At 41.2% G+C, this 21,498-nt stretch overlaps 1 protein-coding gene across 1 annotated transcript in view; it reads left to right on the top strand.

Annotated features, from left to right (window-relative positions):
- Window positions 1-21,498, top strand: part of tdp1 (tyrosyl-DNA phosphodiesterase 1) — a 118,841-nt gene that overhangs the window by 64,976 nt on the left and 32,367 nt on the right. The window contains exons 11-13 of the mRNA XM_084337398.1: window positions 11,546-11,594; window positions 19,017-19,083; window positions 20,814-20,921. Coding sequence (XP_084193524.1) covers window positions 11,546-11,594; window positions 19,017-19,083; window positions 20,814-20,921 — 224 coding nt within the window. The remainder of the gene's footprint in view (window positions 1-11,545; window positions 11,595-19,016; window positions 19,084-20,813; window positions 20,922-21,498) is intronic.

Below are 21,498 nucleotides of genomic sequence, written 5' to 3'. Positions count from 1 at the left end.
CGCTCTTCGTGGTAGATTGTGTTGATGTTGGTTTTATTTCATCAACAAATGAGGCAGAACACACAGTGAATGTATCCTTTTTTGTTTATTGCACTTTGTTCTTGCTGCAAACAAATAATGAATGCTCCCCCGTGTAGCGCAATGATAACGTAGTGGCGCGTTCAACCCTTCTGATTGGTTGAAATGGCCTTCATGTTTGAACTACATCACCACCTATTGCTTTGGCATTGTACTACATAGGGCTGACCTTCGAAGCTTTTTTTGGCAATCGAAGCTTCGATTTTAATTCGAAGCTTCGAAAAATATAATTATTATAATATAAAAAAAAAATTATCTTATGTTGTGGGACTTGTACAGCACTGGTAAACTTTGTTGTTTTTAAATGTGCTCTATAAATAAAGTGGATTGGATTAATTAATTAAGTAGCCCCTTTCGTGACTGTGACGCAGCCAACAAGGTTTCACTCTGCTGCGCTGCCTGGGTGCAGTGGGGCTGCTCTCACAGCCAACGACATGACATTACATAATTATGTTGCAACCTTCGTCTATCAAGCAAACAATTATATTATATTTTATTTGTATTTTATTTTTTTATTATTTTTTAAACAAACACATAAACAAACATGACAACATAAAATTTGATATACAAGCATTAATTAACAGTGCACATCCAAAGCGGTTAGGTGGCGTAGCGGAGATTGCGTTCGTCACCAACCCCGGAGCTGTGAGCTGGATTCGAACAGTTCGAATCCAGCTCACAGCTCCGGGGTTTTCACCAGCTTGGCTGGCCGTTCACACTAATACAATTGGCTGTATTAGAGGGTGGGAGAAGCTGGCGGGGTGGGTCCGGGTCGTTGTAAACAGCGACTCCTACAGTTCGGTCGGGGCACCTGCTACGCGCGGATGGGACCTGAGTGGGATAGTGTGATCCTTCCACACGCTACGCCCTCTCGGAGAATATCCGCGCTGCCAGGTGAAAAGAAGCGGTTGATTGGCTGGACGTGTGTCGGAGGAAGCACGTGATAGCCTCCACTCTCCCAGATGATCTGACTGTGGGGGGTAAGTGCGCAGCGACCAGGAAGGGGATTGGGAATTGGCATAACGACTAACATTGGGATGGGAGAAAATCGGAGGAAAATGGAGGGGAAAAAAGATATATAAAAAAAAAAAAAAAAAAAACAGTGCACATCCAATGAAATCACCATTTAGATAAATGTCTTATACAAGATATACCCCTAATACCTGCTATCTAATACCCTACACACATATGCTCTCGCTCACTCCCCCCCCCCCGGACCCCCCATTGGATAATCCATCCATTATCGTTCGCTCCTAACCAGGCACTACCATTATATGCTAGCTTTTATTCTCTCCACCACTTCTAACCACATTGTCATTTTGGATTCATTGAGACCCAAAATTCTTGCTGTAGATATTTCTAGATAAATCACTTCGAGATATGTAAGAATCTAGACCTTCCGGCACATTTTTTCCGGTTGAAACCATCGTGATGCTATCAGCTTTTTAGCCGCTGTGATACCAGACAAAACCAATCTCTTTAGCTGTATAGGTACTGCACACTCAAAAACATCATTCAGCAGTAATACAGAGGGGTGTACAGGTATATTCAGAGTTAAGAGATTTGATAATTGCTGGGTCACTTCTTTCCAGAATATCTTAACTGGTGGGCAGTCCCAGTACATGTGCATAAATGTCCCCTCGTCCCCATTTGTACATAAGGAGCATTTGGAGTCTTGTTTAAGACCCATTCTGTTCAGTCTTATAGGAGTCAAGTATGTCCTATGAATATAGTTAAGATTGATTTGTTGATGGTCTGGGTTCCTTGATGCAAGTCGAACATTTGCGCAGGCTTCGTGCCAATCAAAATCTATTTCCAGGTCTGGTATATCCCTCCTCCAGACTCTAGGTGGAGGATTTCATACGAGGACGTTAGTAATTGATGATAAAAATCTGAAACAAAACCTCTTGATGTCTCTCTTTCATAGAAGAATTTGTGGTATCTGTGGTGTACAATTGGTATCCTTAATGGAACACCGTGAGCCTTCAAACATAACAATAACTGTGCGTAAAAGTAATATGTGGAACTGGTGAGATTACATTTTTTGTGTATTTCCTCATAACTACAAAATCCCTGTTTGTTGAAAACATCTCCTAATGTGTGTATGCCCTGCTTTTCCCATCTAGGGAATCTTATAGGTCGTTTTCCAATAAGGAGTGCATTGTTATTGAATAAGGGAGTATGATTATGCCATTTATGTGGGTTGTGTTTCACGCCATATCCGGATCGCATGAGTAATAATGGGGCCAAATTTCAGTTCACATTGCTTAATTGATAATTTGGTGTATACTATGTCCTGCAGTCTATGTGGTGCTACTATATTTACTTCTAAATTTCTCCAGGATACTGATGCTTGGGGATCAAACCAGGTTGTCAGTGGTCTTAAAGTGTACGCCTTAAAATAGTGGAAAAAATCTGGAAATGCCATACCTCCGTCGGCTTTGTTTCTCTGTGCGGTGGATCTTTTTATACGTGGTGGTTTGTTATTCCAAATAAATTTGTATTCGGAAGAGTGTAATTTTTTCCAGTAACCATCTGGAGGGGGTAACGGTAGCATTGAGCTGATGAAGTTGATTCTAGGTAAGACATCCATCTTAACTATTGAAACCCGTGCCTGTACTGAGTTTTTAAGTTTTGACCACCTGTCAAAGTCGTATTTTATTTTATTTTGGATTTCTATGTAATTGTGCTTCACCGTTTGGCTTATGGTAGGGAATACTTCAACTCCCAAACATCTAAAGTGTTTAACCATTGGTATTTCTCCTGGAAGGCGTATGTTTTTTGCAGGGGCGTTAAGTGGAAGGAAAGCCGACTTTGGCCAATTTATCTTAAATCCCGATAGGTCGCCAAAGTCATCAATCAACTTGAGAAGATGAGGCATTGCGGTGTTAGGGTTTTGCATGAACAGTATTACGTCGTCCGCATATAAACAAATTTTGTGTTGTGTGCCCTTGATTACGATTGGTTCTATGAATTGGGATTGTCTTATATATTGTGCTAAAGGTTCTAATGATAAATCGAATAGTCCAGGACTAAGAGGGCAACTCTGTCTAGAAGAGCGTGATACCGTAAAGATTTCGGAGGTGATTATACCTGTTGTAATCATGGCCGATGGGTCTTTGTATAATACTTTAATCATATCAATGCAATGAATCCTTTTCCTAACCCCATCCTTTCTAATACTGCCCATAGATACGACCATTCCAACCTATCAAAAGCTTTCATTGCATCCAGGGACAGCATCGCCTTAGGTGTGGTGTCGTCCTTGCTGGCATCTAGTACGTGTAGTAATCGTCTTATGTTATCAGTGATCAAGCGGTTTCTTATGAAGCCAGTTTGATCCGGATGAACTAAAGATGTCATATGCTTTTGAAGTCTGATGGCTAATACCTTAGAGTACAGTTTGATATCGGTTCCGAGGAGGCTTAAGGGTCTATAACTACCGCACTCGGTGGGGTCTTTGTCTTTTTTAAGGAGGACTGTTATGAGTGCAATATTGTCGTTCTTATGGAAGTTCCCCTCCTTGACTGAGTATAAAATCATATTAAGTAATAGGGGTCCAATTATGTCCCAGCATGAGAGGTACATTTCTGGTGGGATACCGTCTCTTCCTGGAGCCCTACCACTTTGCATTTCGGATATGGCCTTCCTGAGTTCCTCTAGTGTGATAGGTGTTTCTAACTGTTTAGCGTCATCCTCTGAAAGTTTGGGGAGGTTAATTTGATATTATATTTAATTTATAATTTATAATTATATCAGACAATGCACCTACAAAAGCAGATGATTACAATTAAATTAGCCAACTTGGTAACACATTAGTCATAGCAGCATAGGCATAGCCTTATTAATGTTTTGTGTGGCGTCGCCGCCGTGTACAACGATACTTACGTTTTTTAGGTGATTTGACAAAGTTGTTGTAGAGTTGTGATATGCCATTTTCTTCTGGCATATCTGGCACTCTGCTTTTTGGGCATTGTCTTTGCATATTTTAAAGTGTAACCACACGTCTGATGACTTCTTCGTCGACATGTCTGCTGCACATGTCCTTGTTGTTTTCAACACAGATAATCTCCACATGCTTGTTGTAGAGAGGTGGAGTCGAGACGCCGCTTACTTTCGTTTCATTGGAATGGAGGCGGGAAGGCGCCGCTTACTTTCGTTTCATTGGAATGGAGGCGCAAGATTTGAGGCGTCTTAGCGCCTTTGAGGTGCTTTGGTACCATGAGGTGCAAGCATAGTCGTAGTACCCTTGAATGAGTGCTCCTGCCAGAGTCTTCAGGGTATTCTTGTTTACCAGTGAGGAGATCCGGTACAGGAATCGAGTTCGTTGGTTGACTTTTTTTATTACATTGGATGCCATTTTGTCACAGGAAAGATTTGCCTCTAGGATGGAACCCAGGTAGGTAATTTCTTCTTTCCTTGTGACAATATTGTCACCCACTGTAACTGAGAAGCCGTCGGTCTTGCTGAGTTTGTTATTTGAACCGAAGAGAATGGACTCTGTTTTGCCCATGTGTAATGATAGTTTGTTATCAGCTAGCCATATGCCGAGTTTGGAATGGAGGCGGGAAGGCGCCGCTTACTTTCGTTTAATTGGAATGGAGGCGCAAGATTTGAGGGGAAACCTTTTTTATTTTAATTTTTTTACAACTTTGATTTTTTCTTTTATGTTCGAAGCTCGTGCCATCGAACGAAGCTTCGAAGTATTTAAGACAGCCCTAGTACTACATGTATATTACATCACTCGGTAGCGGATTTTACAGTTCCGTGAGTACGTGGTTATTTTTTTAAACCACTCGTTTGATTGATTGATTGAAAACTTTAACAGATTGCAGAATGGGTACAGTACAGTACAGCTCAATACATGCAATAGTTAAGGGGATGCAGACCAGAGAAAGACTTTCGTCTTGTTTACATCAGGGTCCCCCATTTTCAATTCATCATAACATATATGACATACAGATAGACAGTACTGCTACATATATACATTTATGACATACCAGATTTGCATATACAGTACTGTTTGTGATACGAAAAGAGTCCAGAAAAGAGAGTATATACATTTGACGTAGAAACTGTACATTGGAGGAGGTTGGGTAGGTGTTGGGGGGGTGGGGGGGACTGTACATTGGAGGTGGGTGGGGGGGGGGGGGGGGGGGTTGGGTAGGAGGGGTGGGTGGGTGGGGGACACTGTACAAGCAAAACTGTACATTGGAATATTGACAACCATACTTGGTCATTTACTGTACATTGGAGGGGGTTGTGTTAGGACATTTACAGGGGCCAGTTTCGAATTGCAGTCTCCCGTAGGTGTTCTTTGAGAGTGTTTTTTTAGGATGGAACCCAGGTAGGTAATTTCTTCTTTCCTTGTGACAATATTGTCACCCACTGTAACTGAGAAGCCGTCGGTTGCTGAGTTTGTTATTTGAACTGAAGAGAATGGACTCTGTTTTGCCCATGTGTAATGATAGTTTGTTATCAGCGAGCCATATGCAGATTTTGCCTAGTTCTGAGCTGAGGGTTTTTTCAACCTGTAACTTGTTCTTGTCAGAGACCAGCAGGGTTGAGTCGTCCGCAAACAGGAACAAGTTGCAGTCACAAGCTGACGACATGTCATTTGCATAAATTAGGAACAGTAGCGGTCCTAGTATGCTTCCTTGTGGAACACCACAGCTCACTGTGAGGGGGGGGATAGGGTACCGTTTACCTCCACCATCTGTTCTCTCCCCTCCAGGTAGGATTGCATCCAGCTCACTGATAGATAGCTCGTGTGTACGGAGGGTTATTCTTTTGAAAACCTCGGTGTCAAAAATACCTGTGATCGTGTGGACTGGGCCTGAGAGCAGCCATGTGGCTTTGTTATTATGATGTGACGATGTGAGAGAGAGATATCTTGTATTGTGAGATCTTATAGCCCAACTACAGGATAAAGGAAAATAGAAAAGTAGTCAAGATTCAAGATTTTATTATCATTTAAAATAAAGTACAAAATAGAGCTGGCTCATATTATAATAACTTAAAACAAATCTGACCTGTATTAACAAGATTAATCATACCATAAAAGAGTAAAAAAGTAAAAGACCAAACACTATACAAAATATACAATATACACAACCAAAATGTACAAAATGCTAAATGCAAAAATAAGAGAGAATAAATGAAGTTTGATGTTGACTTCATATGGTCCATTTATTATAAAAATATTTGCACTACAGCCATACCTCATTTAGCATTTTCTTTGCATTTTGTACCTCATTGTTTGCATTTTGTACTTTAGGTTGTACTTTAGTCTGTATATTGTATATTTTGTATAGTGTTTGAACTTTATTCTTTTAACTTTTTTCTCACTGTATGAAGCACATTCTCAGGGGGCTCATACAGAACCAAGCATTCCACTGTAATCATAGGCGGCGGGTGAGATGAACATTTGGGTAGGCAATATCGCGTGGAGTGCTCAACATTTTTCCTTTTTTGTCAATACACACACCCACTAGGCTATGCGAGGCGAGCCCCACTCATTTAATATATAGTGCAAATTAAGTGTTCAAATGAAGGCATCCAATAATAGATTAACCATTGTCTTGTCTTAACCATTGTCTTGACCATTGTCATTGCCTTAATGCAGCCAAATGCGACATTTCGTCTTGGCATCAATGATCTTTTCTGCTTTAACTTTGTCTGTGAGATCACTTTCAATGTGAAGCAGACTCTCCTGGCGCATTGTTGTTCCTAGCCAGTTTCGGATGTGATGTGCCTCATTGCTGAGAAAGACCGCTCACAACTTGAATCACAAGTAGCGGTGCTGACAGCAATGAAGGGAACGTTTTTCCTCATTTCGATCTCATCATGCTTTGAAAACAATGTAAGTAGCTCTAAAAAGTTTCCACGATTTGATGAACTCGGACTCTCATCATGTCCTCTTAGGAGCAAGCCCTTGTATGCCAAGATAAAGCAACATATAGCCTCCGGTGATCCGTAGTTATGCCCAGGGGCAGCCCGGTGCAGCTTCTAAATTACTTTGTTTATATGCCTTGGAAAAATACCGTATATCCATTTTGAAATTTTACTAAAAATAGCGCGCTGGTGTTCGCTACAAAGGATCGGCGGGCGGAAATCTATATTAGATTTGTTAGACATCAATAATCTTAAATCTAAGAGTTTCAATAATCTATGAGCCTTAATCTATGCCATATTCTATGCATTAATCTATGCACACTGCCAGCCAGCCTTTATGCGACGGAGAGATACACTTAAGATTTTGACGGAGAGAAGATAATCCCCCCATTCAGATACTATTTAAATCAAACTGTTCCAAAGATATTTAATGTTTGATATTAATGTATCTCGGCATATTTTCACATCGCCAACAAAGTACTGGGTCCATGTCCGTTGTCTCGGAATGGATTTGGTGTGCGCTGTAATTTCTGCCTGTCTCCGTCTCTGACACTTGAGACCAAAAAAGCTCTCCTCCGACAATACTGTAGTTTTTTCACACAGCGTGGGAAATTATAAGCCGCACTGTCTAACAATATCACAAAAAACTGCCAATTTCTCCATTTAGACCTTTTTCTGAATTGTGTGACATTTGGGGATTTCCTGATGAATCGTGAGCTCCTTAACCACTTAAGCTTACCCCACATTTTGCATAAAACGCCTGACGATTGCATACCCAAAGTAATTTTCTATTTATTATACTTTATACTTATAGCACATGCATGGGTCTGGTCTCTTTTGAAACATAACATTCTGAAGTTTCTTACACAACAAGGGAAAATCACATTGAGTGCTAATGTAATAGAGAAACAGAGGTTACTTTTGTGTTGACTTGTTGCCAGATGCCTGTTTTTGGATTCCAGATGAGAGGTAGGAGCTGGAAAACATAATGGTTCCATAGCCTGAAGTCTTACAGTCCAAAGTTTATAAAAATCCCATGGAATTTTTTTTTTAGAAGGTTTTTGTGTGTACCGCAATAAATCAGCGTGATTATCCAAAATGACCGTCCACTTCAATTCATTCAGACATGCGAGTCAAAACAAAGGACTTCTTCGTCACGTTCCCCCACTCTCACCCGCCCGTCTGGGATCGCTTTCGGAGGAGACGCTCCTTGGCTACAACGGTGGTCAATCATTTTCGCCATCAGTGGTGACTGGTCAGTTCAGGACCGGTTACAGTCGGATGTGCTCACTTGACGGAACGGCCTGTCAAATGACGCTCACCGGATATTTCATCTTGTAACCTGAGTTCCGAAGCACGCAATACAGTAGGTTGTGGTGGTGATCGAAAGGCGTCAAATACAACTTTTGAATGGTGTATTGGTTGATCGGTAAAAAATGCAGCCGACAGACGAGAGCAAAGTGCCGTTGAACGTTAACTCATTCAGCGCCAGCTATTATCCCCATCCCTGTAGTCAATGGGCCACGCTTTAACCTGTTAAGCTGTAGCCCTATTTTCAGAAATCTCACCTAAAGGTGCATGCCTAAGTAAATGGAAGATTGCTCCACTTCTACAAGGCCAATTTGCATGTTCTTGGTATCTAGGAACATCTAGGGACCTGGGAGTATGTATTTCCAGTGTCAGAAATATTGTCTGTTACTAGGCTTGAGTAAATTGTAATGAAAAAAAGGAGAATATAAATTATGATTTATTTTTGCATCTGTGCCAGTGAATAACACCATGTTACAATTGTGCCCAAACCGAGCTCGCTCACTGAGCTCATTCAGCACCTTCTTGAGATCAAGTGTAAAAGAAAATCTAAGCAAATGAATAAAGGGAAGATGATTAAACAGAATGATTTGTCGATACAGTAATAAATGATAATCGATTTTAATTATAAATTCATATTTGACCTTGAACTTGACCTTGACCTTATTATGGCCAAATCATACATCTATGGATAGGGAAGGCTCATCTTTCCAATGGCAGGGTTAAATCTGGATTTAGTCATTTCCTTGCAACTTTACAATAAAAAGAGATATAATTAGCATTTTTCCGATAAATTCTTATTTTCGGTAAATCATATCAAACATTGGTAAAAATTTAAATGTACAATTTGACTACTGTTTTGACAGGGTTATGGTCTTTACTCTTGGCTACAAAAAAATTAAATAAAAAAAACATTACCCTCCAAGGGCCCACAGCTCTGCTGGAGGATTTGAAAGTAGACTTCGGAGAGAAAAGGGTAATTTTATACTGTATTTCAGCAGCGGCATACGTATACAAAGCAAATTTATTTTCTTTTTGTCATAATCTGTAATCATAAGTCAGTAATGAGCAAAAGAAAATGCAGCAGTGAGACATATCTCCATTCTCTCTCCCTATCTCTCTTGCTCCCTCTCTCTCTCTCTTGCTCTCTCTTGCTCTCTCTCTCTTGCTCTCTCTCTCTCTTGCTCTCGAGTTCCGGACATCAGGCCATGCTCATTTGGGTGCATATTTTGGAGATGTGTCCTCAGGTTGTTTGTGGCAGAATGGTAGGCCATCTGTAGCTTACATAGTTTGCATACAACTTGGTCTCGAGGTTATTGGCTTGTTTCAGTTCAAGGGATAAACCTACATTTCATTTTCAATCTGCTATGTTGCTTCTGTGTTCTTTCTGACCCCTTATCACAGGTGATGGGAGGAAATATATCAGGTTAGGCTCCCCACAATGCAGGGCTGTACGTTAACTTTTTTTGCACATAGCACTGGTGCTACAGAGGTTGATAGTTTTGTAGCACTGGCCAAAATCTTGTAGCACAAGTATAAAACGTGTTATATTTGTAACAGTCACAAATGTGCCTATTGTATTTGTGTTATTTAGTTGCAGTCAGGGAACAAACTTAACTTTTTGACTTACCAGCCATTTGGCTGGTAGATTTAAAAAAGGCAGATTTTTTACCAGCCAAAAATTATAAATAGCTTTTTAGTATATCGCCATGTGTTATTATTACTATAATACTCTCATATGCTATTTTCAATTAATATCACAAACAACATAAGGAATATTAGCATAATTTTGAGTGGACTGAAGGAATGAGTCAGCGTTAATAGTTTTAAATGCAAATAATTTATTGAAACATAGAAGTGGGGTCGGTTGGGACACACACACACACACACACACACAATGGGGGACCCTGATGTAAACAAGACGAAAGTCTTTCTCTGGTCTGCATCCCCTTAACAATTGTGTGTATTGAGCCGTACTGTATTGTACCCATTCTGCAATCTGTTAAATAAAGTTTTCATTCATTCACACTGTTTCAACTCACCACCCCCGCATCATATTGTAGTCTAGTCTGTCTTCAAACTTCCACTCCTCTCCACACACACACACACACACACACACACACACACACACACACACACACACACACACACACACACACACCTTTCCCCAGTCCACACTGTCTCTAATTCTCTATGGCTCTGCCTCTGATCAGGATTAGCTTGTTAGCTTATGCTAATGTAACGTTCATTTCGGGCGATGTGGGCATAAAGGAATGGCGACGATGCAAAGCGTGTTAGATGCATTTGACCCGTTGTGAGAGAAAAAAAACACCACAGACTTATTTCGGATCGCAAAATAGCCGCAGTCTGCTGTGCAGCTCCGCTCCGCTCGGCTGAGAGCAGAAGGCAGAAGCACGGTCTGGGGTGGATATGACATCACGGAGTTGCTATGGGTTTTTTCAAAATAAGAGTATCATATGAACCTGACTGTTGCTAGCTGCCGGAGCCCAGATATATCATGACTGGAACTGCGCTTAGGCGGAAATGAGACCTGTGACAGGATTTAAAAAATAAGAGTATCAATATGAACCGAATGCCTATCGCACCAGTGCTACTGAAGTAAATCCATTCATCGCACAGACCGCTGTTGCTGTAGCACGTGCAATATATATGTCGCACTGTACAGCCCTGCCCAATGACCCTCAGTCAAAAAGCACAATAACTACACTGAACTGAGACATAACCCCAACCCCTAAAATAGCTTGTGGGGTCCGGCCAATATCCCCACAAAAACAAACTATTTGAATTTGACTTTGATTGACACCCATGGACAGATAGTGACACTGGAAGAATAGATGGCCTGTAGGAGACAGAAGCGCTTGGCCACACTTCTGTGTTAAATATTTAGAAGTGCAATGTGCCCCCTGAATCCTTACCTATATCCCTAACAACGTCACCTCTCACGTAGCTAGCTACCCAGAAGCCAGTAACTGGCTGCCAGAATGACTGCACTTTTGCTACCTGCATACCTCAATCTAGCTGGTTTATAACATCCAAAGCTAGCTGGTTTAGAACATCTCAAGCTAGATTTAGAACATCTCAAGCTAGCTGGTTTAGAACATCCGAAGCTAGCTGGTTTAAAACATCCCAGGCTAGCTGACTATCTGACTAGCTGACAGCCTCTTCCAGGTCCACTCATTGGCTTGTTGATGTGCTCTATTCAATCATTCATTTATGTGTTTATTTATTAATTTGTTTTTTCCAGGTGTATCCATCCGTGGATGATGTGCGGACCAGTCTGGAAGGATATCCAGGTGAGAACAGATGGCCGTTGTTATCCAGAACACCTGTGAAGTCATTATTGCATCACATCACTCCAGGAAGTTACCATAATATAGAACACCAATTGGAGGGTTCTCTCTTTGATTTCTATCTTTAGGAGATGGTTAAGTTTTTAGCACAGCATGAGGAATAAATCAATGTGTTTCAGGTGGTATTGCTGAGTAGCTTGAGTAACGTGTGTTTCATTATGCTAAAAGCACACCGTCAACAGATTGTTTCCTTGTTTGCTCATTTCATGTATTTTTTTGCAGTATTTACCATATTTACACAGTGGCCATTTTGCTCTCACATCATGCTGCATAGGAGAGACTAGATGCCCTACTATGGGGAACATACCCAGAATGCCTTGTGGTCCATTTGACTGTAGCTAGCAAAGCCAAGCCACCACTCGGTTCCGATGCTGTGTTGGAACATAAAATAAAACAAATTCACTGTAGTATCAGCAGGTCAGGACAAGAAGCATACGATTGAAGCCAAGCTATCTACCTAGCCACTAGCATGCTAGTGAAATAGACCCATTTGACTGCAGTTAGCAAGCTAACAAGCTAACGATGTTAGCTGGACAATGCTACAGTGATTTTACATTATTTTATGTTCCATTTGATACAACACAGCATCAGAACTGGTAACGTTAGCGACTAGCATGCTATGTATCTTGGCTTTGCTAACTACAGTCAAATGGGTCTTGTAACGGCCAAAATGGATTTAATGTGCAGTAGATTTATGTGACCAGGGGGTGGCGCTTCTTTTATTTAAGCGTCAGGTACACCTGTAGGAGGAGGAGTTTTGACCCGGAAAAGGGCAATGGTTTTTGACCGCACGCACGCACGAACACGCCACAGGGCGAAATTTTTTGTAGGCAATTAGATATTGTATTCATTATTATTTAATCAGTTTAAGGAACAAAAGTGAGGATATTCTGTTTGCACGGTGAAGCAAATAAATATCATTTTCCAAGTAAAGCTGCCTGCATTGTGTCATTGGGACAAGGACTGTTTTGGTATGAGACCAGGAGTATAACGGCGCGTCAGCCAGTCTAGCTGCGGGATCAAAACTGCTCAGTAGCTCCGTATAAGACGGGAGCTCCTTTAATAGGTCTATTTCACTAGAATGTTAGTGGCTAGCTCTAGTAACGTTACAATCACAAAGAGGGTTTAGGCCTAACAAAATTAATATTGGTTTCAGGTTGCCGACCGACCCTGCCGATTTAGGTGCGACCCAATATATTTTATGAGTTTTTAGAAAAAATTATAAAAAAAAAAGAAATCCGTTTTTTTTTCTTTTTTTTTTTAATAAAGTTTCATAGAAATCTTAGTCAAACATTTAGTATTATGGATATTAAACATGCTGGCAGAGTACATGCATCCATGTTGTTGTGAACATTTTAATTAAATAAAGAAATTCCCTATCCATAGTCGCCGTGGGAAAGAATAAAATAAAAAAATAAAATTAAATAAATTCCCTACCTACCCATGGCCAAACTGACAACCAACCTGAAACCAACTATTAATTTTGTTAGGCCTTATGACTATAGTATGCATGCATTAAAAGTATCCGGGTGCTTGGTCTTAGTCAGACCGCAAGGGTATATTCCCCACAGTAGGGCATCTAGTCTCTCCCCATGTGGCATGAGCATGACATGAGAGCAAAATGGGTGCCATGTGAATATGGTCAATGGGGATGTAGCTGTCACCAACACGAATCTCTGAGGTACCTTTTAACCTGTTAAGCTGTAAGGTCACCTTATAAGGGGACCCTGCTTTTCTTTATCATAAATCGATCAATAGCCACCGTATTAGATCCCTGTGTGGGGTATCATTGGAAAGCTGCACTAATTGGCTACAACCCTGTTCAAGATTTTTCGAGATCGCCAAATGATTGACGGAGCTAGAGCCCCGGGAGTCGGGGTGGTAATGTGTACTTTGGCACACGCCTCACATACTGGCATGTAACTCGAGAACCGCTGAACGGATTTTGTTTGCAATTGACAGGCAACAAATAGGGCTTTAATTCTATTTATATATTGTATTAAAATAAATGCACACCCTGGGCGGTCAGGTGGCGTAACAGAGATTGCGTTCGTCACCAAACCCCGGAGCGGCTAGATTCGCCTGTTCGAATCCAGCTCACAGCTCCGGGGTTGTCACCAGCTTGGCTGGCCGTTCACACTGATACAATTGGCTGTATTAGAGGGTGGGAGAAGCTGGCGGGGTGGGTCCGGGTCGTTGTAAACAGCGACTCCTACAGTTCGGTCGGGGCGCCTGCTAAGCGCGGATAGGACCTGAGTGGGATAGTGTGATCCTTCCACACGCTACGCCCTCTCGATGAGAATCCGCGCTGCCAGGTGAAAAGAAGCGGTTGATTGGCTGGACGTGTGTCGGAGGAAGCACGTGATAGCCTCCACTCTCCCAGACCGACTGTGGGGGGTAAGTGCGCAGCGACCAGGAAGGGACTGGGAATTGGCATAACGACTAACATTGGGATGGGAGAAAATCAGAGGAAAATGGAGGGGGGAAAAGATCAATAAAAAAATATGCACACCCGAGCCGCTAGAGGTCGGCAAAGTGGCGCGTCGCAAATCGTCCTCAAGAGGGCCCACATGTTATGTTAAGAGGATTTATTAATGTTGTGTGTTTTTTTTCAAATGTATCCAAGAGACAGATGTTTGTAAGATTTACCGAAAATAAGAATTTATCGAAAAAGATGATAATTATATCTCTTATCGTAAAACCGCGAGGAAATGACTAAATCCAGATCTAACACTGCCATTGGAAAGAGGAGCCTTGCCTATCCATAGATGTATGATTTGGCCATAATAAGGTCAAGGTCAAGTTCAAGGTCAAATATGAATTTATAATTAAAATGTATTATAATTTATTACTGTACCTACAAATCCTTCTGTTTAATCATCTTCCCTTTATTCATTTGCTTAGATTATTTGTACACTTGATCTCAAGAAGGTGCTGAATGAGCTCAGTGAGAACCTCAAAAGATCAATCAAAAGAACCTCAATGTTTTCATGGTGTTATTCACCGGCACAGATGCAAAATAAAATCATAATTTATATTCTCCTTTTTTGTATTACAATTTACTCAAGCCTAGTAACAGACACAATATTTATGACACTGGAAATACATACCCCCAGGTCCCTAGATGTTCCTAGATACCAAGAACATGCAAATTGACCTTGTAGAAGTAGAGCAATCTTCCATTTACTTAGGCATGTACCTTTAGGCAGAATTTCTGAAAATAGGGCTACAGTTTAAAAGGTAATAGATGGACATTTATAAAAAAAAAAAAAAATAAAAAAAAAAAAATTGGCTCAGACTGTTCCAGAGGTGAGGGCCTCTAGCTTAAAAAATAACTGGCATCGGTTGGCTTTATTACAATCATACTTGTTGTCCCATGGGAGTTACATACATAAAGAAAACAAACAATCTATAAAGAAAATAGATTCATGATAGAAACGTTTAAAAAACGTTGATATTGGCTTTCTATAGTCCATAGTTTCCTGTAGGGCACCAGCATTGATTGATGAGAAGAATAAAAAAAAACTGGTGGTTGGCAATATCTTCAAACAATCATATCTGCCGTTTATTCAGTTCTAATGTTGTTGTCCCATATGGGCACTGTAAAATAAATTAGATTTATGAGCCAGGAACTCATCAGCTGCTGTTTTTACATGTCCTAAGTCTCTGGTGGCAGTAGAAATTTATTGAAAGAAAATAATAATAATAATGTATCCATCCTATCATGGAGCTCTATTGGCCTGGTAGAAGTCCTCTGCTGCTTGTGCCTCACACCTTTTAAGTTGATAGCTAGGGCCACGGAATAGAATAGGCTGTAACCCACTTTTGCAGATTGGGGTCTATGTGGACCGTTGTGCCCCGGGAGGTAAGGGGACCCTTCCCCCTAGCGAGGCTCATAATTCAGGGACATGACATAATAGCAGCATTTCACAACTCTCCCTCTCTGGGTCTTCGGCAAGGTGTGGCTCATCAACTCATCAGTGCCTTAGGGCTCGTTCACGTCTTCACATCAGCCAATGTAGTTCCCTCCTTCTGATTAAGGGCTGAGGGCGATGCCCAGGAGTTCCCAGGGGCAGTAATAATGCTCTGAAACATACAATCACTGCTGACAATGCCATTTCCAACCTGGTCATAATAAAGTTTATCTCGTCATATTGTCAGTGTCTTAATCAAATCTATACTTCAACTGCGTAAGGATGACTTTGAGAAACCATTCCAATAATTCTACAGAGCTTATTGTAATGTTACTGCTGCTGCTGTTGCCACTACTGGGAAATAGCTCCATGTCCTCCGTTTTTGACAAGGTGATGCCAACTCACTCACTTAAGTAGGACACTACACTTCTTGTAAATATATTACGAGTATTCCGATATATTCACACTAGAACCAGCTAATGATAGGTCATTTAGATAAGAGAGATAAGTATATCCCAGCTACCACAGGATGAAAGTGAAGCTTACTTTAAAGCGGGCCTGAAAACCTACCTGTTCAAAAAGGCCTTTGACTGTTATTTTAATTTTCTTGTGCTGTTGTTTTTAAATGGTCTGTTTATACTATGTTTTTAATTAACTATGTTCTATTTTTATCTTATTTTTATTCTGTATTTTATTTTATTTGTTTTACTAATAACTATAATTATTTTTTTTAACTATGTTTTAACCCTGTAGTGTAGCACTTTGGGATCCCAGCGAACAAAAAGTGCATTACAAATTCAATCTATTATTATTTATTATTATTACTCTATAGCCTATGATTTAGTGGCAGCCCAACAACATCATCTGGGATCATTCGTGTTTGTCTGGTGTTCTCATTTATAACCTTGCTGTTTCTATGCTGCTGAGCTGCGACTGTTGTAATCACTGATGCTGACTGTACTGATGACAAACCTGATGCTGACTACTGATGACAAACCTGATGGTGACTGTACTGATGACAAACCTGATGCTGACTGTACTGATGACAAACCTGATGCTGACTGTACTGATGACAAACCTGATGCTGACTGTACTGATGACAAACCTGATGCTGACTGTACTGATGACAAACCTGATGCTGACTGTACTGATGACAAACCTGATGCTGACTGTACTGATGACAAACCTGATGCTGACTGTACTGATGACAAACCTGATGCTGACTGTACTGATGACAAACCTGATGCTGACTGTACTGATGACAAACCTGATGCTGACTGTACTGATGACAAACCTGATGCTGACTGTACTGATGACAAACCTGATGCTGACTGTACTGATGACAAACCTGATGCTGACTGTACTGATGACAAACCTGATGCTGACTGTACTGATGACAAACCTGATGCTGACTGTACTGATGACAAACCTGATGGTGACTGTTACAAAGGGTCAGATTAAACCGAATATATATATTTATTACTTGAGATACTTTGCATAATATTTGTATATCGTTTGATATCCCTCGTATATTCTTTGTACATATACACGGAATATCCCTTTACCTAGGTACAGGCCAGACCATAATATTCGTTCTCCTATTGGACAGCGACCCCCTAGGCGCCAACGGCCATACCCCCAATGTCTAGTTCAAAGCCACCGCTAAGGCTTGTCTCAACATGTCCAGGTTTGCGCAGTAATACGAGACAGAACTGAGGTTGGCACTAGATTATTCACCTTACGTATAAATACGTCGCAGGTGGATACAGCAGTTAGTTAACCCAACAAGTTGAAGCCTTCACCACGAGTCAACGACCAAGTGAAGTGAGCAACCTTGCGTCTAAATAGAGCACTTAGAACCGCGTGCGAATAGGACAGTAAAAGTGTCAGAGCTTAGTGAAATAACGTCAAGTTCGACCTAGTTAAATGTGAAGTACCGTGCACAGGAGAATCTACACCGGCGAATGCAGAGCCTTTTCCGGCTGGATTATATTGCTTTTGGTACTGTGGCTGCTGGAGCAGAGAACCGTCTACCCCACTGCTGTGTGGGATCTACCCGTGAGGAGCATCACTCGAGCCCGTCTCTAGGAAGAGGCTGGCTGGCTTTCATCTATGCTGTCGCGCATACTTGGATTATAGCTGCTGCTTTTGTCTGCCGATCGAGGGGAGTATATGTACCGCCTCCCGTAGCTGGAGCTTATTGATTCCTCGTTGATCCAGACTTTTGCATCCGAACATTCCTCCCCCCTGCTGGCTTACAACCGGAGGGAACCCCCTTAGTATCTCCAGCTGACTACGAGTGTGCATTATATAATTCTTATGCTACAGGTGGTATTAATTATACCCATCGTAATTCGTATGCTCATGGACTTACGCTCTTGACTTACTTAAGTGTTCTTCGCCATATAAGCGCATTCATAATTCTCATTCTGTAACCTATCGTTGCTATAATAATAAATCCCTCTCACTAGAACTTTAGGTGTCATTGTTGTATTCTTGTGTGGGTGTTCACCATATATACCGTGTACTGTATGGCCAGTAATTAAAGTACATAACTAAGTAGTGGTTTAATAATACCATACTCTCAATACAGTCAGGGAATTGTACCCCTCAGTTACAGTGACTGTACTGATGACAAACCTGATGCTGACTGTACTGATGATAAACCTGATGCTGACTGTACTGATGACAAACCTGATGCTGACTGTACTGATGACAAACCTGATGCTGACTGTACTGATGACAAACCTGATGCTGACTGTACTGATGACAAACCTGATGCTGACTGTACTGATGACAAACCTGATGCTGACTGTACTGATGACAAACCTGATGCTGACTGTACTGATGACAAACCTGATGCTGACTGTACTGATGACAAACCTGATGGTGACTGTACTGATGACAAACCTGATGCTGACTGTACTGATGACAAACCTGATGCTGACTGTACTGATGACAAACCTGATGCTGACTGTACTGATGACAAAACTGATGGTGACTGTACTGATGACAAACAAGCCCTTGATGATGATTCATCCATAAATAGCACACTGCTGGTACAATACACAGCAGCAGTCAAATAGAACGGCTTTTCAACTCAGGAGATCCTACTCGCAAACTCTGGTATGATCTCAGTTCAAGCCTCAGCATCATTTGAAGTAATTTCAACATGGCTACCCACATCACATTAATGTTATTAGCTGTTTTAAGAGTACATTTGTAAGTATATCACTCTAAACTGTCTTTGTGAGTTGTAGTTCATGCAAGACAAATTGTAAGACATTTTTTTTCCAAAAGGTTTAGCATGAGCATCCCTGTTTTTCTGAATTTGTAGCTCGGAGAACATAGACGCATTTCCAACTTTCCACCTCCGAACGCAGCATTAAGCCACCAGGATGTGATCTGCATCCAGTAACATTAACTGTACTCTTCTGTTGCCTCCATTCAGCGGGCGGTTCTCTTCCTTACAGCATCCAGACGGCACAGAAACAGCTGTGGCTCCACTCCTACTTCCAGTAAGTCTGTTTCTCACATGTAAGACCAGTCATTCTATACACAGTATACATACTGTATTATATACTTCCATTAGGTCTGTTTCTCACATGTAGACCAGTCATTCTGTACACTGTATACATACTGTATTATCTACTTCCAGTAGGTCTGTTTCTCACATGTAGACCAGTCATTCTGTACACTGTATACATACTGTATTATCTACTTCCATTAGGTCTGTTTCTCACATGTAGACCAGTCATTCTATACACAGTATACATACTGTATTATATACTTCCAGTAGGTCTGTTTCTCACATGTAAGACCAGTCATTCTGCACACTGTATACATACTGTATTATCTACTTCCAGTAGGTCTGTTTCTCACATGTAGACCAGTCATTCTGTACACTGTATACATACTGTATTATCTACTTCCAGTAGGTCTGTTTCTCACATGTAGACCAGTCATTCTGTACACTGTATACATACTGTATTATATACTTCCAGTAGGTCTGTTTCTCACATGTAAGACCAGTCATTCTGTACACTGTATACATACTGTATTATCTACTTCCAGTAGGTCTGTTTCTCACATGTAAGACCAGTCATTATATACACATTATACATACTGTATTATCTACTTCCAGTAGGTCTGTTTCTCACATGTAAGACCAGTCATTATATACACTGTATAAATACTGTATTATCTTGCTGTTCTGATGTTAGAGGACCATGTTTCAAGATTCAAGAGTTTATTCATCACATACATACCATGTGGAATAGAATAGACCATGTGGGTTCCCAAGTAATTCAAGGCACCCTTCTCTTTTACTGTCACTAAAACATTTGGTAGTTGTTTTTTGCTGATTCACCACTGCCACCTTTGGTTCCCATGTATCTGAAAATGTGTCACCACAACAAAAACAAAGTCCAGGAAAGTCACCACGATTGACTAAAATGCCTAAAATGGGGACATATTTGAGTCCTTCTCAACAAGTTAAAATATATCTTGAAATAACCTCTCTGTCAGTTCTGTTTTCAATGTGCTGTTTCTGTGCTTTTCTCGTACATCTAGCAGTGAGTAGCATTCCTGTCGTTAAAAATGTTGTCAGAAACATATTAAGTTCAACCTTTCATGAGGGAGGGTTCTTGTCATGGCTGAGCTGCGGGACAGTTCACAGGAAAAGGTCATTTTCACAATAGGTCCCTTTTAACATGTGTCACATTGTGGTTTAAGCAGCCACCCCTGCCCTGGGTCAGGCTAATTAGACCTGGGAGCAGTCGTGGCTGTGGGATGTACACACAAACACACACATGCACACGCACGCACACACGCACAAACACACACACACGCACAAACACACACGCACGCACACACGCACAAACACACACGCACACACACACACACACGCACACACACACAGCCTTTGTCTAGACAACACCATCTGCTCTGGCTTGTAACATCTTGCCACACATCGCCGCAAGGTCTGTTTTTACCAGCTCTGCCCGTGTCCCAGCGTAGGAATATTTATTTCATTTTGGTAGTTTTGTCCTCATTCCTTTTGCCGGTGGCTGACTGCGTTGTTAAGCATAGTGTATGAAGGAGATGAGATGGTTTCTAATCTGGCAACATTCCTGAAAGGTAAAGATTTTGAAGATTTTTTTATGATTTTTAATCTCGGCCCAAGCTTGATTAAACAGATTAATTAAATAATAAATTTCTGTCTGTCTTGATCCATGTAAACGTCCAGCCGGTGGCAGGCTGAAACTACAGGACGCAGTCAAGCCATGCCACACATCAAGACCTACATGAGGACGTCTCCTGACTTCACACAACTAGCCTGGTTCCTCATTACCAGGTGTGTTTGTGTATATGTGTGTATATTTATGGACTCATTATTCTCTGGTTTCAAACCAAACAGTGGCTCGGGAGGAAGGCAGCGGAGACAGCTGTATTGGTAAATGGTAAAGCGCTTTACAATTTAGTTCCTCACATTTTACCCATTCACTCACACATTCACACACCGACGGCGGAGGCAAACATGCAAGGTGCCAACCTGCTCATTGATAGCAGTTAGGGGTTAAGTGTCTTGCTCACACCTGCAGACACGGTTCTCATCATCATCGTCTTTGAAAGCATGCCGAGTAGGCCGGAGGTAATTATTTTGACATAAATAAATTCAATGAAGAGTCTCCTCTATACCTGAAACTAAAGTAAACGGTTGCTAACCTTCAGTCTGCACTACTTTACCTCTTTATTTATTCAGAACAACAGGGTAGAAGTCTTTGGTTGTTTTTCCTGTGAACGGGCCAGAGGTGATATCTCCCTTCAGGATCTTCATTATAGCCCAGAAGGACCTTGACTCCTGCCGTCACCTCTGCAGCAGCAGATCCTCCGTGAACACGATAACTCCAATACCTTTCATTAGAATCCTC

Source organism: Notolepis coatsorum (genome assembly GCF_963971535.1).
Source record: "Notolepis coatsorum genome assembly, chromosome: 20".
Taxonomy (NCBI): Eukaryota; Metazoa; Chordata; class Actinopteri; order Aulopiformes; family Paralepididae; genus Notolepis; species Notolepis coatsorum.
Note: the sequence above shows the minus strand (reverse complement) of the source record. Positions and strands in the feature narration are given on the sequence as shown.